At 37.4% G+C, this 15,512-nt stretch overlaps 1 protein-coding gene across 1 annotated transcript in view; it reads left to right on the forward strand.

The window, feature by feature from the left end:
* The first annotated feature begins 10,687 nt into the window (after positions 1 to 10,687).
* Positions 10,688 to 15,512, forward strand: part of QKI (QKI, KH domain containing, RNA binding) — a 114,221-nt gene continuing 109,396 nt past the window's right edge. Inside the window, exon 1 of the mRNA XM_009078281.1 lies at positions 10,688 to 10,807. Coding sequence (XP_009076529.1) covers positions 10,688 to 10,807 — 120 coding nt within the window. The remainder of the gene's footprint in view (positions 10,808 to 15,512) is intronic.

The raw sequence follows: 15,512 nt of genomic DNA on the forward strand, positions 1-15,512 counted from the left end.
TAATGTATCAAGTGATGACTCTGTGCACTTGCTGTAGAAGATTAAGTTTTGTGACACAGAAGAATATGCAAAACTATGTGAAACATTGACAGAGAATGCAAGATATGTCTTCACTTTCCAACAGTACCTGAAATACGTTATATTAGTGACTAAGTTCTCTGTTCCCTCAGATTGCCTTTGTATGTTAAAATCTGTAAAATTTACTTTGGCCTTAAAACAATTAGTAAAATAGGCAAGACTCCTGTAACATTGCTGTGTTAGTGAATAGGTAATTATTTTTGGGTGATCATGGAAGTAAAAAAAGTTGCTTCACTCCTTTCATATGAAAGACAAAGAGCGCATTAAACAACGGAATGTTTTCTTGTAATTGCTAACTCTGTGGGGGATGGTTGTGGATGGGTTCCAAAGACTGAGAAAATGACCTGCATGTGCTCTGTGTTGCTCTTTGAAATTGGTGAGTTGTAAGATGCACCCTTGAATACAGAAAAGAATCTAATGGTTCTGCTGTTTAGATTTCAAGTAGGTTTTTTCAGCAGTTTTCATTACGTTTTTACCCCTCAGTTCCTAAAGTAAGCAAAACTGAAATTTATGTAACTCATCATAATTTTCATTCTATAGTAAACTTTAAACCTCATTATTTTAGAGGGTCTCAGCTAGGAATTTAGTTTGTTTTGTATAAAAGGTAGTAAAATGATATCTTGCCCTTTACTTCTAGGCAGTCCTTGCACACATTGGCAGAATAGCATAGTGTGGGATTGATGTGCTGATATGAAGGGGTTCTGATGTGAATAGGCTATAGTTTTCTGAAGTGCTCAGTATAATTTTGAGAGAATGTTTCACTGGCTTTAACTGGAGAGCTTCCCATTGCACAAATTCATAGCTATTCAATGTACATACAGTTTACTTTGTATGAGAAGGCATCTGTGGAAATTGGACAGCAGTTGACTCTGTTGTGAAGGGAGAATGGGATAGTGTCTGGGTAGAGAAGGTCCATTGCAGACCAGTCAGTTTGCATTGTTCACAAAGATCAGTTTAAAAAAAAAACAAACAGTAATCTGTAGTAAAAGATTTTTGTTTAAAAATTACCCACCTGAGGAACTGAAGTCATAGAAGTTCTGTCTGAGCCAATACTGTCAAGCTGATGTTCCTAAATAGCACCAAGTAACGTCATTTAAATCTCATAGAATGGATGGCTCTTTTCTTTAATATTTTGATGGCTAGTAGTTCATACAGAGTTGTATTGCTTCGGATTCTTGCACATCTGAGATATTCAGGTTGTTTACTATTATTGTTAGCTGCCAAACATTTAATAATATACACTACTAGGTGCGGGAAGAAAACCAAAACCTTTTAATAGGTTTAGCAGCTCTATGCACATTTAGCTGTGCTACTTGTAACTAAGGAAGGACATTGAGGTGCTGGAGTGAGTCCAGAGCAGGGCAGTGAAGCCGGTGAAGGGGCCTGTGAGGAGCAGTTGAGGGAGCTGGGGTTGTTTAGCCTGGAGAAGAGGGGGCTCAGGGATGAAACTTTATCATCCTCTACAGCTAACTGGTTATAGCCAGGTGAAGGTTGGCCTCTTCTCCCAGGTAACAAGTCAGTGTCTTAAGGTGATATGGGGAAGGTTTGGGTTGGATGTTAAGAGGTATTTCTTCACAGAAGGGGCAATTACACTTTGGAATGAATTACCCAGGGAGGTGGTAGAGTTACCATCCGTGGAGGTGTTTGAGAGGCATCTGGATCTGGTGCTGGAGGATCTGGTTTAGGGGTTACAGCAGTGACAGCTAATGGTTTGACTGGATGATTGCTGTGATCTGAGAGGTCTTTTCCAACCCAAGTGCTCCAGTGATTCTCTTAAGTGTTTAGGCACAACTTGTTGCTAACGGGAGCTAGATTTTTTGAGAGGGTAGTAATTAAGCCTGATACAGATGTGAGCCACCAAGTCTGATTCAGCCATCATGCTGTGCTTTTCATCTAACCCATGTTGTAAGGCAATTTTGTAACAAGCAGAACAGTATATATCCATGTACTTTAACTGAGTTATTGTGTAACCTTGATCTAATGCGGTCTTAACAGATATTCATATTCTGTATTAATTTTACTGATTTTTAATGTTGACTTTTAAGAGTCAAGGACAATGTTTTAAATGTTTAATTGTACTATTTTCTGTTAGCTAATTACTTACCTCAAGAAACATTCTGTTCTGCAAAGATGCTCATTTGGATGTGGATGGGTAGTGTATTTCAGTTACTGTATAATGCTAGTTGAATATGCCAAGTAGGCTGCTAAAAAGTTCCTTCAGGTATCCTCATGAGAACTTCTAAACTGATTTTTATGTTAAAGATATTTAGGTTTTTGGAGTGTAGTGCTGGGATATGATGAGACACATATGAGTACTTCATCTCAAATGTACAGCTTTTTGAGTTTGCCAGGGAAAAGAGAATGAAATACTTTTTTCTTTTTTTTTTCCAGAGTGAATGCAGCTTGCCACTGTCAGCTGTAATGCAGGGTTGATGGACTTTTTATCAGACTTGCTCTGGCTGTTCTGACATATCGTCATATTAAATAACATAAATGAAAGTTTTAGTAAGTGGAAACAAATGTATGACTGTTGTAAATTTGCCAGTTAATTATGTCAGAGTTCAGCATCATGCTCTAAACCACAATTGCTGATACATGAAAATTTATCAGCAGTGGACTGCCTGTTTTATCAGCTGTGATGCTTGATTCTGTTTGTCTAAATCTCTTCTTTTTTGTTTATGTCTTTATTGGTTTCTGAAGGAGAGATGCTATGAATCTTGTTTGCCTGATGCTCAGGCATTTCACTGATTAATAGTGAGGATGAGAAGTGTAAATGCTTGCCAGCATTTTAGACTGTATACTGATGATGCATGTGGGGTACAGGTCCATGTGGCACAGTATTAAAAATGACTTGGATTTTTGCTAGCGTTGCTGTTTCTGCTGCATCAGCAATAGTGGCAAACAGCATTGGTGTTAACAGTGAAGACTGTTAAAATTGTGATGAATAAAACCAGTTATTTCTTTGCCAAGTAAGCATACCAAAGCTGCTAGATTAGAAAACACATGAGTTGCAATGTTCCACCAATAATAAAGCACTTAAAAGCTTTCTGTTGACATTTATACAAAGAGAACAGATGAGTGTGCTCTATTTGGTTTTGAAGTCAGTTTGATGCAAACCTTAAAACTGCCCACAAAAGAAGGAGTTTTGCAGGCTCTTCTTGCAAAAAGAAATGACTGAATTTTGATACCGAGAGTGCTGACAAATTGCTGAAAGCGCTGCCCACTTATCATTGGACTGACAGTTTAATCATTGCAAGTGTGCTGCTAGATTGGGCTCAGAGGAACAAAGGAGAAGAACCTATAGTTTTTTGAAGGCATTAAAAGATGAATTGAAATTTGAAATGCAAACACTTTTTTTTTTGTTGAGTGACACTGCTGCATGACTTATACACTGTATTCCCAGTGGTGGTGTCCAGAACTTTGACATTCTATTTCAGTTCTTCTGAGAGAAAGTGCTTATTGATCTAGTACTTAAAGGGTGTGATGTCACTCTGGTTTGTTTTTTCTTTAATTTTTTTTTAGAATGAAGGTTGTATTTCATCTCCACTTTCAGGAGAGGTTATGATTCACCTGTCTTCAGAGAGTTTTCAATAATGGCAGAATATAAGAGTTAAATACTTTCTTGCTTTGTCTCCACTCTTAGCTATATTTTCTAGGTGCTTTGTTTACAATATTATATTATGCTCTTTGAAGCACTATGTATTATATAAAACTAACTGATACCTAGTTGCAGACATCTAATTGATGGGTAATGCTTTAATGGAACACATGGGTCCATATTCAGTGGATTTGGATCCTCCAAAGTGATTATTGTATTCCTGTATGTTAGAATGTTTTTATTTACTAGTTTGAGGACCTATGTGATTGCAAAAGAATTTGAAAAAAGTGTATTTTGTGGCTTAAAAGTACCTCTTAAATCCCTAAATTGGTCATCTAACAGCAGTTGTGTGCTGAAAAAATATTTTAATAAAAATATTAACTTACATGCGTGTTGTTGCATTTAACATTACAAAAATTATTAAACCTCTTAGTAGTAAAGAATGAGAAGGATCTTGAATCAGTTATTTCCCAGCCTGTCCCCTCAGTGCAATCTATGATTATCTCATGAATTTCAGTGGGGTCACTGAAGTTAACGGAATTTTTCACTTTTAGCAAAAAACGTTTGTGGAAACATTGAAGGCATTATTTATGCTTCATTTTTGTGTCATAGTCTGTAAGAAAAAAATTACCATAAGAATTAACTTTTCTTGCCAAAACACATAAAATTTTGCTGCATGAAAAAAAATCTGGTGTCACTGATATTTTGGGCATAACTTGATTTCTGTGAGAAAGTAGAAAACTGAAACTGAGTATTCTATGCATCTCTGAGATCCAAGTAAGTACTCTGTAGATTTTTAGCTATATGAACATAACTGTTTCCTACCGTAACTCCTAAACTTTTAACTTAAAAAAGGTACTCCTAACTTCATTATTTTTTTCCTGTGGAAACTAGCTTGTGCTTCAGAGTCTGTAAAAGTTTGGTGCTTCCTTAAGGAAGCACACCTATTGTTGTTACATGTTTTGAATCATTCTGAATCTCTTGCTGATTTTAGCTATTGGTTTGTTCCACCTCATTTGCCATGTATTGTAAAAATCAGGAATGATAGTTAAGGGGCTCTTCTGTGAGAGATGAACACTTATTATTTTCTTTGATTTCAGGAATTAAATTCTGTGTGCGTTGGTGGCTTAATGTTGTGTTAGACTTCAGAAAGAAACGTAAGCTGAGAGTGGTTTCAGTTTTAATCTAGTTAAATGGATGTAGCTAATTGGAGCAAAGTGTTAACATCAGGTGATTTGCTTCAGTTCTTCAAATTTTTAGTTCTAGTTGAAACTGCAGTGAGGAATGCATCAGTTTAAAAACAATGTCTACGTCTGCTGCTCTTCGAAAAGATAAAGCTTTATAATTTAGAAGCAGCTTTCATGGTTTTGAAGTAGTAAAGCTGTGGTCACTGAGTATGAAGGTAGTTTGCAGAGTGGTGGGAGGGGAAGAATTTGTACCTTTTCAGTAATTTCCTGCTTTGAATATGCTTGCTGAATGGTTTGTGTAAACCCATTTTGCATTGCAATCCAGCAGTCTTAAGCATATGTGCAGAGTCTTACTTCCTCTAAGGGAATGATAATTGACAGCTGAAAAGGAGTAACTTCTTGGTGTTTTTTAATGTGATGACAAGCACTCGTAATGAACACAGTCCTTTGTGTGTGTTCAAGAGGGAAGAACAGTTTATCATTAAGTTTCATGAAGAAATCAAAGAGTACCTATCTTTAGACAAATGTAGTTAGTATAGACAGTGTGTCCTGCTTCAGATCATATCTTAGAAAGGTGTTGGAGAGACAGAAAAATGCGATCTGTAGATGAAGGAAACAAAAGATTGTTACTTGTATAGTTTTCAGGGACAGAGGAAGAAAAATGTCCTCTGGACCAGAATGCATGCCATTGCTACCATGGCTGACTATGTCAGCCCATGTTAAGGTGGAACACAATAAATGTGTTGAAACCAGTTTGTCTTCTTTTGAGTTAATTTCTCCACTACCCTGCTGTGGGCAAGACATATTTGTCATTTACTGCTAAACTTATTGCTTACAACATACAGACCAGGGTGTTGTTAATGGTGAATAATGTGGATTTTGAAATTCTTCCTATGAGTTGCTGCATCTCCCTGCAGTAGAGGTGGATACTTAGATCTTTTTAAAGGGAGGCCTATTACTGCATTTGCAGAACTCACAGGTGTTAGAGGTGTGGTGAAGCTGCTGTATGCTTTTTTAAGCCATGTCTACCATTATAATTAAGTGTTTCTCCTTCCTAACTTTCTTCTAAATCCCAAGAGGGTTATACAACCTAATTACCACTGCAGTGTTAATACAAAGTAGCTAGAATGGTACGTAGATGTTCACTTTGAAAGTAAAGATTTCCTTATTTTAAAATCAGTTGGCTTCCTGTGTGAGATGGAAGAATCTGTAAAGAGCTGTGAATGTGAAGGAGCCCTAAAGCCTTGCAAATGCGCTTGAGAATCAGTCATAGAATCACAGAATTTTAGGGGTTGGAATGGACCTTATAAATCTTCTAGCCCCAACCCCTGCCATGGGCAGGGACACCTCCCCACTAGACCAGGGCGCTCAAGGCCTCATCCAGCAGGTTGGGTCTTCTACTACCTCTGTGGGCAGCCTGTGCCAGTCTGTCACCACCGATACAGTAAAAAAACTTTTTCCTAATATCTAGCCTAAATTTCCCCTCCTTGAATTTGAATCAGTTACCCCTAGTCCTATCAGTGCAGTTCCTAACAAAGAGTCCCTCTCGGCTCCCCTGTGGGCTCTTCAGGTACTGGAAGGCTGCTATGTGGTCTCCACACAACTTTCTCTTCTCCAGCCTCAACTTCCTCAGTCTCTCTTAATAGGGGAGATGCTCCAGGTCCTCCTACCAGCTTTGTAGCCTCCTCTGGATTTGCTCCCAGTGTTCCATGCCCATCTTATGTTGAGGACACCACAACTGCATGCAGTATTTTAGGTGAGGTCTCATGAGAACAGAGGGGGAGAATCACCTCCTTTTGACTGCTGGCCACACTCCTTTTGATGCAGACTAGGATTTGATTTGATTTCTGGGCTGTGAGTGCACACTGCTGGCTCATGGTGAGCTTCTCATCCACTATCACTCTCAAGTCTTTGTCCTCCGTGCTGGTTTCAGTTACTTCCCCACCCAGCCTGTAGGTATGCCTGGGATTGCCATGGCCCAGATGTAGCACCTTGTACTTAATTTTGTTAAACTTCATGAGGTTTGCATTGGCCCACCTCACAAATGTGTCAAGGCAAGGTCCCTCTGGATGGCTCATCCCTTCCCTCCAGTGTGTCAACTGCCCCACAAGGTTTGGTGGTGTCAGCGAATTTGCTGAGAGTGCACTCAATCCCACTGTCCATGCTGCTGACAAGGATGTTGAACAGTATCGGCCCCAGCACTGACCCCTGAGGGACACCACTCCTCACTGGACTCCACATGGACAATGAGCCGCTGACCACAACTCTGCGTGAGACCAGCCAGCCAGTTTTTTATCCACTGAGTGGTCCATCCATCAATCCATGTCACTCCAAGTCAGAGACAAGGATGTCATGTGGGACAGTATCAAACACTTTGCAGAAGTCCAAGTAGATGGTATCAGTTGCTCTGCCCCTATCCACAAATTCAGTGGCCCCATCACAGAAGGCCACCAGATTTCTCAGGCATGACTTGCCACTGGTAAAGCCATCTTGGTTGTTGCCAGTCACCTCTTTGCTTTTCATGTGCCTAAGCATAGCTCCCAGGTGAATCTGCTCTGTGATTTCATGACAGACATGACAAAGAAGCTTTTGGGGAAGACCTACGTGGGTAGTATGTAAGAAATGTTAAATAATTCTAAACAAAAAGCTGTTTACTTGAGTTCATCTTTTTTTTTAATGATTTGTGAATTCAGTGTTAAAAAATGAAAGGTGTGCTTTGAGGATGTGACCTTCCTGCTTTTGCACTGCTCAGACTTTTAAGTATTTCAAGTTATTTCAGAACAGAATGAAAAAGGGTACTTGCTGGAGCTTAAGGGAGAGGAGAGCCCTTGGGTTTTCTAAGATGCTGCTGGTGAGGTTTTCTGGAACTGTATTCACTCTTAATAAATTTCAAGGAGGTGCTGGAAATACAGTACCTGATAGTTCTGTAGATACATGTAACTGCCTGAAGTGAGTGGCAAAGTTACAAGATACTTAAGAGACTAGAAGTTTGAATTGGGTGTGATGGAGACTGTAAAAGGAAAGATTGTCATCAAAATGCAAAACTTTGTATGGACTCTTGTTGAGGCACCAGAGGTGTGATTAAACGAGAGGCGGGTATGTGAGAAATAAAGCCGTCTTCGAGATGTGTAAAAGGATTCATATCAAGCAGATAACTTCAGGAGTAGTGTACTTGGGAGAATACTTGTGGTTGCCTGTGCTAACGGATTGGGAAGGAAGATACATTGTGTTCTATCCATAGTTAGAAGTGAGAGAGAATGGGTGAACTGGAGATTCGATCTAATTATTTTGTAATTTAGGCATTAATTCATCAGTTCTTCCAAGTACAAGATAAGTAAAAAGAGAGGCTCCTAGATAATGTGTTACACAGAAAGGAATACCTGATCAGCAGTTAAATAAAATTGGGAGTATATGCTTATTTCATCTGTCGCTTCTGAGTGTTTCTTCCAAGGTCTTAGGGAAAGCATCTAAGGCAATAGAGAAGATCAAAGGCCAAGAAGGAGAAGAAGTGGTAGCACTTGAGGAGCCAGTGATACTGCTGAGTTGATGCAGCTGACTTTCCCTGTCCTGATGTTAGTCACCTTGAATGTAGGGAGAGAAGATGAAAATCTACATGTGCAAAGAAAACTAAATTTCAGGTGTCTGGTCCTGTAGTAGAGTAGAAAATCTTGAGTTGGTAGGTGTCTTCATTCTCTGTAGCGTTTGAAGCATGGTAGATAGATTAGGTTTCTCACAAGTCAAAATTCAGTGGTAGTACTCAGGTTAGCTTATGGTATAATCTATGTGTGTTCTGAATGTTTGGCTTTACATTGTCATGAATGTGACATAGGATTATTTGCAAGAGAAAGGTTGAAATAAATGTTCTTCTCTTGTAAAAACTAGGATATCTAATGCTAGTGATAATATTCTGCATGCAGTGCAGCTGCTTGCTAGCTGCCAAGTATAAATAAAAATGACCATGTTGCTACTCATACTTCAATACTTCAGCAGCCTGCCTAGCTTGTTTCAGTGTAGTGTAAGTTAGTGGAAAATCTGAAGAGAATGAAAAGGAAACAAAGTCTGCCAAAAGATAATAATATTTGTTCAAAGAGATGTGCTAAAGAATTCTTTGTATACTGAAGCCAGTATAAATACTGCTTGTAGTTCTGAGCAATTTGTGCTCTTTGCCAAAATTGTCATTGTAGGAGATGAGGATTTTTTTTTCCTTGAGCTACGATTATATGATGACGAAATCTGTGTTCTCCACTCGAAACAGGTGTTAACTACAAAGTCATGAGATAGTATACATGATTGAATGTCTGTTTCCAGTGGAGAAACAACTTGTTCTTGAATATGTTTGAGAATGTGTCATTTCTGATGCTCTCCTCCCCCCTCCCCAGCTTTTCAAGTGGTGAAATCTCAGCTATTAATCATTTGCCAGAGAAGAAACTGATTATGAAAGAGAGGTTATATTAATCTCTTTTCTGCTGCTAGAGTTTCAAGCTACTTCTTCTTTCTGTGGCTTCCTGTGTTTAGATGAAAACTTAAGATTTCTGTTTTCAGTTCATGTTAATTCTGAAGATTTTGAAAGCAAATGTAACAATTCTAAGTAAAAGACTGGAATTACTGATACCTGATTTTGCTTTGCAGCCCCTGCTGTCCTAAGTCTTAATGCTTTGGGAACAATCCTGTTTAAGTGTTAGTTTTTGGTTTCAAACTTGATTAATACATTAAGTAACTATTCGGTGGTATTGAAATAAACTCCTTGACAACATTTTATATTGATTGGGATTCTGTAAGTTATGAAATGTGGTATTTTTTTATTCATAAATTAGCAAGTTAAATACTAGTTTAACAGTCCTAGAAATAAAATCTATCTTCTTGTTAAGTTTTTTTTTTGACTCAACAAGAAAAAGCTTTGTGTCCATTCTCATATTGTTACGGTTGAGTTACACTAATGTAGATTAGAATCAAATTATACATTTTTAACTACCTTGTTTATAACTACTGAACTACATCTTGCAAGTAAATACCTCGAGGTGCTAGTAATGCAGGTGTAACTTGCAGAAACAGTACCTGTAAGTCCAGTTGTAACATTCCCCGATGCTGTTGAGGAGTTTTTTGTTACTTTGAAATGAAGTAGTAGGACTTCTGGGTGTATCTAGAGGTTGCCCAGGTCTCTGCTACCACGCTTAATTTTTTCATTATCTCACTGTAGGTAGTCAGTAGAACAATATTTGCTAGTTTGTTTTCACACCGTGTGCTCAGTAACTGCACCTTTGAGTATTCCTATTTCACACTGCTGAAAGATGCACCCTTTAATTTCCAACTGCTATGGTTAAACTCCTAACTAGCAGAAAGTACCGTATAGATGAATTTTTCTAATTTTTTATTTGATACAGATGTCTAAATTTTTTTGCTTTCTAGATGCTTTATTATTAAAAAATACATAAAAGAACTGTTTTTATGCACCTTTTAAATGATGATGTGAATAATCTTGTAAGTTCTAAGGACCTGCACATAATTTTTAATTCAATAGCTGAATTCTCCAAGCAGGATAAGTAGGCATTGAATTTGCAGGCATGAAAGACATTTAAGATGGGTGCTGCAATTAAAAAAAAAGCCCAACAACAATAAAAAAACACCCAAACAAACCCCAGAAAAAAATAAACAAAAACCGAGTAGATTTTTAAGCTACTATGATGTTCTTGAGGAAGGGAAGAAAATGGCATTAAGATTTGGGAAATAATATAGAAGATTGTCATGCTAGATTATAACCTGTTACTGTATTTAATACCTAATATACGTTTTTCCCCCCACAGAAATTAGCAGAGTACGGAAAGACATGTATAACGACACATTAAATGGTAGTACGGAGAAGAGAAGTGCAGAATTACCAGATGCTGTGGGACCTATTGTACAGTTACAAGAGAAACTATATGTGCCTGTAAAAGAATATCCAGATGTAAGTATATCTTTTTAGTCCCTAAATTATCTTTTGATCCTTGTGGTCGTCTTTAAATGTAAATTTCATGTGATGCTACCCTTGGATCACACTGAGTTGCTTTAGACAAGATATTTCTTAGGGAATCGCTGTATGTTCCACTTGGCATGATTTGCAGTTAGCATAAGAAGGTTGTGTTAAGTACCAAACTAGTATGAGTTATTAAGCCATAGGTCTAAGATCTGAATAATCTTGTTCATTCAGTACTATCCGTCCTGAAACACTGTGTAGTGAAATTTATAAGCAAAGTAGTTCTTGGGACACTTTTTCTTTCCTCTTGGTATGTCTCTAAAAGTCAGTTGGAGTGCTTAGAGGCCCTTTAGAGACCTTTTGGAGACTATGTTTAGTGTCAATTACTGTTTGTCCCATACCTGTGTAACCAGTTCTGTTGCATATAGAAGTGTCTTTATCTTGGGGTTGGTCATCCTGTCTTCCCCCTTCCCCTGCCCTGCTTAAGCAAAGCACCTTGCTTGCCTGTCAGTGTTGTGTTATCCATTGGCTATGCTGAGCTATTGCACCCTTACCTTTTTGAGGGAGAACAGTTTCGTTTAACTAGAACAACTGTTTCAAACTCCTGTGGTCCAAATGATTTCTTGGGAAAAATAGTCCTGTCCGAATCTGCCCCAACTACCCCAACCATTTTCATTGATCGCTGACAAAAAAAGAAATTGTGTTACTCTTCCCTAATAGAGTTCAGAGGTTCTGTTGCAGTAGAGGAGCACAGGTTCCAAGTAAGGCATTTGCACATTGAAGTGGTGTAAAGTGGAAGAAAGTACATAACAGCAAAAAATGGAAGTAAAACTTAAATATTTCTGTGGCTTTTCTTTGTGTGGTTAATTAGATTAAGCTCTCCAAATTGAGTTTTAGTATTTGAATGCTGATTAAAACATACAGGCCTCTAAATAAAACCTCATTATGCAATGTGCCATGAAGAAAATTAAGTGCAAGTCATTTTTCAAAAGAGAATATTTAGGCGAATGTCTCTTGTCCCTTTACAGTTTTAACAAAGTTGTTCTGCTTTGGGGTTAGAATACCTGTATGGGAATTGTAAACATACTGATTAGTTGACTGTAGTGAATATTGGACAGCACTATAGTGCCATTCCATGCACAGAATCCTCAGTTACTTGTGAGGCATAAAAATAGTGGTCTGCCATAAGTTTAAACAAACATATGTTTTGTGTATGTATATATAAATGTGTACATATATGTATACATATCTATATAAAAGATTGGAACAGTAAATTTTCATAGCCTGCATCTCTGATATTACTGTTTGACTATCCTTTGGTTGCCCACACAGAGTAAAGAATATGTCAAGTCGAATTATGGAGCTAAAATAAATACGTAAATTCCTCTATAGGCTCTTAATACCATGTTTATATGAGTGTGTATTGAGTATTTTTATTCTTTTTTCTAAGATCAAGTTAATGCATAGTTGATGCAGCTTCCCAAGAAGCTGTTTGTCCGAAACAACAGCATGTAGATTTTAAATTCTGACTGTGCAGAGTCTATATTTCTGCTTCTGTACTAGCAAGTGGAAGATATGAAAAAAATCTAGCTAAACAATAACTACTTTTCTTTAGTATGTTGTATTAATAAGGAGAATTTTCCCATACTGTAATCAGTCTGATAAATCGCATAACTGTTGGGATGGTCTGCTTTCTAGCTCTTTTTGGTTTTTTTAGTGCAAGATACAGTTAGGCAATTGGGTATATTTGTATCATTTTCGTTTAGTAGTCTTGAAAGGTGTTTAATTTTTATAGAAATTTTAGTATTAAAACTGAGATTGGAGCTACTTAGCTTTTCTGAACCACATGTATGCTTCTGAAACTTGAAATTGTGCAGAAGGCACCCAGAAAATTTACATTTGTTGTCTGTATTTTGCCCTTCAGTTAAAAATGTGTAATGTTTGTAAGTCTTTGGTGTTACAGTTTGAAGGCATTTCCAGTTCATGGAGAAATAACTTGCATCAGAGTTTAAAAAAGTAAGAAGAAAAGATTTCAGAAAAATTACTGAGCTGTTAAGAAGCAGAGGAATGGAGGATAAGCTATTGTTTGTGGGTGAATAGTTAATAGTCTTTAGTATTTCTTGTGCTTCAGATAAATGATTAATTTTCTTGAATTTCCCTAAAGAGCTGAGACTAAACTTTCTGCCCGATATCAATTTAAGCAGTTTTTGGAATTAGTACCTACAAATGTTGAACTGAATAAATGTTTTTTTTCTATTATAATCATGGCTTTATTATTAATAAGTACCCTGTTAGCTCTGATTAATGTGAAATTCTCTGTTGGAACTCTTCTGTGCCTCTTCAGTAAAAATGTAAGAACTCAGTAATTATCGCATCTAAAGTAGCATGTCCTTTGAGTATACTGAAGCTCAAAGGCCAGCAGTGATAAACAGCTTGTGCGTTCCTTCTGACCATTTTAGTTAAAACTGTTTAATTAGTACAACAGAACGATGAACACAGGGATTCATTTTACTATGGGGAACTTACTGACAAAACGTTTAAATCCTTTTTCAATTTGGTAATATCAGAGTTTAATAGCGTCTCTAATACGGATTAAGAGAACGATAACATCTTCTTTATTGTTCTGATTCTTTTACTTAAGCTTTTCATTCCCTGGTGGTAAACATGGAAGGAGGCTAAAAGACCTGGCCTTGTTTATCCTTGCAGTGGGAAGGAAAGAGAATATAACTGGTCTCTGTAAATAAACTTGGGCTACAGAGTATTGGCAGGGCTGAAGGAAGATTTGATAAAAGGTCAGCAACTGATGGAAAGCACAAATGTGGATGAAAGAACTAAAGTTTGATTAGTAATTTCCAGTCTGAATAAGGGTTGGGAAAAGCTTCTAGTAGCAGTGGGAGCAAAAAATTTAATTTCGGGTTTGAACTTTGTGTATTCATGAGAGGCTTTGCGTTGCTGTGGTTGTACTGGTACGAGAATGGATTGAGAAAGGACCCCTTTGTTTAGATGCTGATAAAATGGAGACATGGCTTAATATTTGTATAGACTTTTTTGCCTTTCTGTCTAATGATAGATATCTTTGCAATACTGACCATCCAATTCACCTTTTGACAGAGAAATTTTTTTTGTTTTGAACCCTGCTTCACACGCAATAGCTGTAGTTTGGGTTCTTTTTTGTAGCAACTTGCCAAAAGATGAAAGACATTGTCATTTTATTCAGAAATGAGCCGGTCCAATCTCCAGAGTGTGTCGTTTACCTGGAGGGAAAAGGGTGGAAGACCATCTAGAATACACTGGAGATAAAACCCTGCCCTTTAGTCCCTGATAGTAATCTTGCAGGCTCAGCATCAGCTCAGCAGTACCAATTAACTTGGTCCATATTTCCATTGTTTCTTCCCTGTTAAACTCTTCAAGAATTTAGTACAATAAAGTTAGGTGATTACGTAGTCATTTATCTGGTAATGTTGTTCTCTGTGCTTTATTCTTTCAGATTTTGCTCTTTGTAGATATTGTGGGGTTTTATTTATGTAAATAAGAAAAAGGAAGGTAGGGTGGAGGTAAGAGAAGCAGAGTAAAGACATGATAAATATCATTTGTTTTGGCAATATTTCCCATAATATTTTTCAAAGTAAACTTGGAAGTCTGGGAGAAGAAATGAGTTGCAGCTTGTACTGATACACAAGTTGAATGTATTTGTTCAGGACACCATGTTATTATGGTGATGCTTTTATTAATACCTTCTTCAAATTAACATCATGAGATTAAACTTCTAGTTATGTTCAGCATGTATATGACACTTCTAGCAGAAAATAGTGGATTTTTTTTTTTCTTTAATCACTATACATGTCCAGCTTGTTAAGGATTGGAATCCTCTAACCTGACATTAGCAGCTAGTGCTAGACATTTGGGCACCTCTGTTCAGCATGGATGAAGAGGAATGTCTGTACATGGGGGAGTGTCTGTGTATGGGGAAACCAACTGCTAAAGGAGAATGATAGTCTAGAAAATAGTCTAAACAGTTTGAGGGTGCCTGTTATTTTTCTGTGAATGAAATATCTAAAATTATTCCTCTAAATTAGTCTTACTAAAAGAGTTTAACTTCAGGAATTGAAAGATTCAAGGTTGCAAAGAATGTGTCCAACTGAACTTTCTGAAGAGCAAGTCTAGCAGTCAACATTCATGGTGCTTGTTGTTGCTCGTGTGGTGCCTTTCATTATGGCTTATTTCTAGTTGTCTGTGCAGAGTCAGGCTTTCAGTGGGCAATCCGTTTGATCAGAGCTGTCTCTTAATACACTCTTGTTTTGAATTCTGCACTTTATGCACGTTTCTTCCATTCATGGACTACAAAAGTATTTGGATGCATGGTTTGAGTTATTCATGTACTATAACTCGGTGGTGTCAGTTTGTCTGTACTTGCTTTTGCTTAATTATTTTCCCTTAGAAATTTTGCTTTGTGTAGGAGCTCTTGCAAGACTAAGTACTGAAGAGTTGTGTGCAAATAGAAGTAATGAAAGGTCACTTGTGAGGCAGAGATTCGTGGGATATTGATTTTGTTTTACATTGTTTTTTTGTTCAGTCTGTTATTTCAAATGTTTATTGTAGCAAAGAAGGGTTTTATAGAGAGAGGAGCAAGTGCTGCAGCATGACATTTTTGCTTCCAGTTGTGAGTGGGTCAGGTACATTTGGGTACACCTGCTGA

The sequence above is a fragment of the Acanthisitta chloris genome, unplaced genomic scaffold (assembly GCF_000695815.1).
Source record: "Acanthisitta chloris isolate BGI_N310 unplaced genomic scaffold, ASM69581v1 scaffold3377, whole genome shotgun sequence".
Classification (NCBI taxonomy): domain Eukaryota; kingdom Metazoa; phylum Chordata; class Aves; order Passeriformes; family Acanthisittidae; genus Acanthisitta; species Acanthisitta chloris.